We start from the raw sequence: 6051 nt of genomic DNA, 5'->3' as shown, positions 1-6051 counted from the left end.
TGGAGGAGGAGCGATGTTATTATTGCAGCCAAAATGCTAACGTTGCCTGTCCGCTAACGTTAATGAGCTAACCTCAGCTTACTTGGAGATAATGTTGCTAGCTGTATCAAAGCTATATAGTAAGTGTTCCTGTAACGCTACGGTTGCAGTTGACATGTATCGTTGTGTAAACAGTTATATTAAGTTGCTACGATAAAACAAGACATAGCAAAGCGATGCTGTGTTATAACCTGTGTACACCAGACGCGGTGCCACAAGTGGTTGCATGGTTCTGACGCAAAATAAAATGTTGGGTTAACTCATTTTAACGCTATGCTCGTTTTGCTATTACGATATATGTGGGCTATATTGATGTTAGTCTCTCAGTCACCAAGACACCTCGTCATATAACAGTTATGTATGGATGGTCGTTGTTATTATAATACACACACTCGTCTGTACTGTCGCGACGCATTTGCCTCTTGCAGATCTAACGTTCGCTGGTGCGTAGGTGCTTTTGGTTTCCCATGTAACACTAGCGTGTAATGAATGAATGAATGAAAACTTTATTTAACAGATTGCAGAATGGGTACAATACAGTACGGCTCAATACATACAATTGTTAAGGGGATGCAGACCTGAGAAAGACGTTTGTCTTGTTTCCATCACCATCAGGGTCCCCCATTTTCAATTCATATAGACATTTATGACATACATGACATTTATGGCATAGGGACATATAGGTATTTAGTACTGATACATTTGTGACATAAACGGTATTCAAATATACAGTACTGTTACCCCTAGATCCTGACAGAGTATATACATATGATGGGGAGGGGACTGTACATTAGGAGGGGGTGGGTGGGTGAGAAATATACATACGGCGGGGAGGGAATATATACATGCGGTGGGGAGGAGACTGTCTATTAGGAGGTGGTGGGGGTAACACTACAGGATTATTTTTGTCAGCCGATCTCCGTTCGATATCTTGTTGCCGCATTTGTGTTTAGTGTGTTTATTTTGCATTCACAGTATGGCTGCCTGACACCATAAAGAGTGGAGTGCAACGGTCGCCTACCCGCCAACATGGAGACTCAGAGGAAAGAAGAGGGATATTGCTATCCTCTCAGGATGTTGATTTTTTCCTCGAATTCTTGACCTTGACTACATCCACAACAAGACCATCAATGATGATCTTTGGGTTGATCTCCCAGGAGTTACATGAGCAGCTCCTGGATCTGAAGAATTACCAGAATCGAACAAATGGGGTGGAAGAACTGAAAAACGTTCTCTCAGGCTTGGACTTGAAGTCGGTCCCGTCCGACAGTATTGTTGAATTCATCAACTTTCTCTGTCGTCTTCTGGATGACAGCAATTTTAAAGTATTGTACGGCACTTTACAAGTTATAAACCTACTCGTTCAGAAGCTGGATTGCGGCGTGGACAAATATTTCAAACAAATAGCTTTCGTGGCACGCAAGTCCCTCGGAGACACCCACACTCTCACCAGGAATGAATACATGAATGTGTTCCGACGGTTGATGATAACAGTGGGGCCACAGAAAGTGTTGGACCTAGTCACAGGACACCTGAGGCACAAGAACTCCCGCGTTCGAGAAGATGTGCTCAATATCATCACAGCAGCTATGCTCACTCACCACAGGAAGGACTTCAACGTCCCCAACCTCTGTTTTGAAGTCGCGCCATATCTGGCAGACAGCAACAAGAAGGTTCGACATGCAGCCCTGGAACTGTTTGCCGTTCTTGACTCTTGCTTTGACGCAGGGAAAAAGCAGCCCCTGGTTAAAGCTGTGGACATGGTGGAGCTCAACGAGGATGCTGAGGGTCTTATGGCTGCTGTGCAAGCAAGGCAAGCAAGGCACATTCTCCCAAGGCTCTCCTCGGAGGGAATAGTGGAATATGCTCTTGTGGTGCCCAAACCAGGACAGCAATGGTCTCCGCAGTTCAGGCCTGGGGCCGACCTGGACTGGGTGCTCCACGGAGGGCGGGTCAGCAGTGCTAGAAGCCACAGGTCTGAACCGGACTCTAATAGGCTGTATGGCTACGGCAGCTTAGGCTCCCTCACAGATGACCTTCCGCTGCAGAGGAGGATCGTCAGCGCGGGCAAAGGAAAAAACAAGCTGCCATGGGAGATGTCAAGCTTCTCATCCACAGAGAATGACCAGCCATGCAATGCCCCCAATGGAATGTCCACTGAACAGGTGGGACTGCATACACGGGTGTAACAAGTACCAACTTGCCTATTCTGTTAACCACCAGTTTTTATAATGCACAATAAGTTCCTGTTATGTTAAGACTGTAATTTTTTGTGTATTTACATTCTCTTTGCAACTGTAGACTTGCAGACATATGAAGGGGCTGCAGTCGAATATAGCTGTGCTTGCCCAGCAAGCAGCCAATGCAAATTTGGTCATCCTTTAATTGTCATTGATTGGCATTAATGAGGTGATTATCTTGACCCTTTTCATGTCCTGCCATGTGTTTCCAAAAATAGACATGTAAATCCAGGTCACTGAGTGGCCCTTAATCAGTCACTCATTTGCTACCATTACTGTGAATCTCAAGGGCCACGTGTTTTGGTTGATTTGTTGTCCTTGGTTCCTAATCACATGGCAAGGGCAGCCAGTGACTGTAAGGAGCATGATGATGAAAATGGTGTGTGATGATGCTTTCTGTTTTCTGCTTGCTTTCTTATGCAATCCATATCGGAGAGATTAAGTTCAACCTCAATAAAATAAATAAAATCATCTTAGCCAAGAACAAACTTTCATGAGCTGCCCATATTCAATATTGCACAACATGCAGTAAGTACAGAGTCAGAATATCGATTTGAAGGGCCTCTTCCCAGTAAATGTGGAATGCGGTCAAACGACCAAAGGCATCGGTAGCCACCGGTAGGCGGCCTAGAGAAATCCCAGCAGTGACACCTTTTTCACAGAAGGATTGTGAAAAAACAGAAATAGATGTGGTTAGAAGAACCGTTAGACCCATCATGATGCTGGATGCACAGGTAGGGGAGGGGGGAGGGGCAGGTAGCCTAACCCCAGGCCATATCATAATCATCTCACTGCTCTGTGGTGTGTCTTGTCTGCATCATTCACAGTGGTTTTGTTACCTCTTCTTTTTAGTCGTTTAGTGCATCCAGCTGAGACATACATATGGTAAACATCAGCCCAACTGAAATAATAACATAATACTTTATTTATAATAATGGTCAGTAGTACGGTCGGGAGGTAGAGCAGTCATCTGGTAATCTGGAGGTTCCCGGTTCAATTCCCACTTCTGATGAGCAGGTTGGCACCTAGCATGGTTGCCTCCGCCGTCGATGTGTGAATGTGTGAGTGAATGGGTAAAATGTGAGGAACAAATTGATCATGATTCAGCTACTATCAATCTTAGGCTGATGTCCGCAGGCCTCAAATAGTTTGATTTCTGTTCATTCATTCCCCATAGTTTATTGTGAACCCTTAGTCATCACAGTCTCCCATTGAAAACCTTGTGTTTACAGCAGTCTCCCAGCAACACCAATACCACACAGAGCACTTGTTGGAGGGGGTGTGAATTTCCGTGAAACATAACTGGTAATATCAACGGGCTGTGGCTGTGAAACACAGTTTATTTATTGCTCCTGTTGATTGTCATTCCAGTGAGTGCACCGTCATGTGAGCTGATTGGATAGCTGGCGGTAAGATTGATCTCAGCCAAAAGAGAGAGAGAGAAAAAAAAAAGATTGATCTCAGCCAGGCAGAGACCCAGTCTCAGTTCAGTGGATGATGATGAGCAGTGATGTGAAAACCTGTTATCATCTCTCTCTCTCTCTATCCATCTCCTTACTCTGCCTCATTTATCTGATCAAACTGAGGCTACATCTCGACAGTAAAAGTTTGATGAACAGTTGACATCATGCACACAGAGGTGTGTGCCTCTTCACATGGGCAGTATCCCACCTAGAGAGCCAAGCGTGTCTCATGTGAGCCGTAGTCTCAGCTACATGCCTTTGTTGGGGGAGGGTGGATGGAAAATTACAGTGGATGCTCTCTAGGGGCTCCCACTTGTCTTCAGGGTGTTCATGTTTTGTAATTTTAACTAGACCCTTATCTTGTTGTTCTCAAAGGCGATGATTTTCCTCTGCATCATGTTATTATTTTACTATGTACTACTGCTGCTAGGAAAGTTCTCTTTTACCTCTTTTTATTTTATTCACTCATTCATTTCATTTTAGCTACTGTTTATGGTGAACATTTTCTGTATGTCTTGCACAAATGGGAAAATGACAATAAAGTTGACTTTGACTTTGTGTTCCCTCATAGGCAGCCAGTGAAGACTCCCTATCCCTCACCAGGAAGCCGAGCCCAGAGACATATGTCCCCAGCTTCGGTAAGCACTCCCCGCTCCCCTCTTTTTAGATGCAAAGCACCTCTATGACCGGCAATGTCACTAACTCACTTGCTCATTCACTCACTCACTCACTCACTCACTCACTCATACTTCTCCACTCTGCCCCCTAGTGGCGGCTCACAAGCATGGCCCTTTATGTAAGACCAGTTTAATCGACGCAAGAATATATGACACTGTGTGTCCCTTGCTTATAAGATCACATCAAGATCACACAAATGCGATGGTGGTTGTCATGGTTCAATTTAGCCAGATTCAAAATTAGAGCAGCTTTCAACTGGATTAACATGCTGAGTCCGAGGGGCCACACGACCACATGTCAAAGCTGAGATGACCAGGTCGCTAGGCTGCAGATGACTCATAGCGTTGGGCGATGAGCGTGGAACAGACATTTTCCTATTATGGGATGTAGAAATATGCGATCCATTTCCAGGTTGTATAATAGTATAAAAAGTCCAAATCATGTTGTTTATCGAGTTATTTGCAACCGATCGATGTCCAGTGTATCAAGATGGAGTCCCGCTAACGATAGCGAGTGCCCGGACGAAATATGGGAGAGCACCACTTCCGGCGCATCACTTCCTGTTTGGGCGATCCACCGATTGGCCACCAGATGGCGCTCTTGAACCGTTGGAGAGTTGAGAGGGGATCAACAGTATATCTCAAGTGTCCGGGGGAGAAATATGATTTCGATCACAGATTTTTTAAATATTGATATCAAAGACGTGGTCCAGCGTCTTTGGCAGAATAAGCATGGCGGGGAAAGACGTGTCCCAGCGTTTTTGGCGATTAAAGTGTTAAGGAGTCTGGTGGGTGAGATTATGCATGACCAGCCTGTGATCTAAAAACTCCTGCTTGTGGCTGAATAATGAAGCCCAAAGTCGCGTCACGCGCAAGAGCATATTACCTACTTATGCCGTGCTCAATATTAAAACTCACTGCTCGTCCACCCATAACCCAGAGATGAGCAATAATGTGCAGAGATAAGCAATAATGAAGTCGTGTTTTGAACATTTATGTTGTGTTGATGGAATCACGTTAATATAGAGATGAAAACAATACAATACGTTATTTCAATTGATATGAATAGCTAGTTACGTTAATATAGAGAGATGAACGTAGATCAGTGGCCAATCAGAGCAACGCGGAAGGACAAGCCACTTGCTTAAAGCATAGACACGACCAGGTCGCTAGGCTGCAGATGACCGGGTCGCTAGGCTGCCAGATGACCAGGTCGCTAGGCTGCCAGATGACCAGGTCGCTAGACTGCAGATGACCAGGTCGCTAGGTTGCAGATGACCAGGTCGCTAGGTTACCAGGTCGCTAGGCTGCAGATGACCAGGTCGCTAGGTTACCAGGTCGCTAGACTGCAGATGACCAGGTCGCTAGGCTGCAGATGACCAGGTCGCTAGGCTGCAGATGACCAGGTCGCTAGGTTACCAGGTCGCTAGACTGCAGATGACCAGGTCGCTAGGCTGCAGATGACCGGGTCGCTAGGCTGCAGATGACCAGGTCGCTAGACTGCAGATGACCAGGTCGCTAGGCTGCAGATGACGGGTCGCTAGGCTGCAGATGACCAGGTCGCTAGGCTGCAGATGACCAGGTCGCTAAGCTGCATATGACCAGGTCGCTAGGCTGCAGATGACCAGGTCG

The 6051-nt window shown here is 45.8% G+C and overlaps 1 protein-coding gene across 1 annotated transcript in view; it reads left to right on the top strand.

Annotated features, from left to right (window-relative positions):
- Nucleotides 1–1102: 1102 nt before the first annotated feature.
- Nucleotides 1103–6051, top strand: part of togaram1 (TOG array regulator of axonemal microtubules 1) — a 63446-nt gene continuing 58497 nt past the window's right edge. The window contains exons 1-2 of the mRNA XM_084310006.1: nt 1103–2204; nt 4314–4380. Coding sequence (XP_084166132.1) covers nt 1170–2204; nt 4314–4380 — 1102 coding nt within the window. The 5' untranslated portion in view covers nt 1103–1169. The remainder of the gene's footprint in view (nt 2205–4313; nt 4381–6051) is intronic.

This window comes from Notolepis coatsorum, assembly GCF_963971535.1.
Source record: "Notolepis coatsorum genome assembly, chromosome: 3".
Lineage (NCBI taxonomy): Eukaryota > Metazoa > Chordata > Actinopteri > Aulopiformes > Paralepididae > Notolepis > Notolepis coatsorum.
Note: the sequence above shows the minus strand (reverse complement) of the source record. Positions and strands in the feature narration are given on the sequence as shown.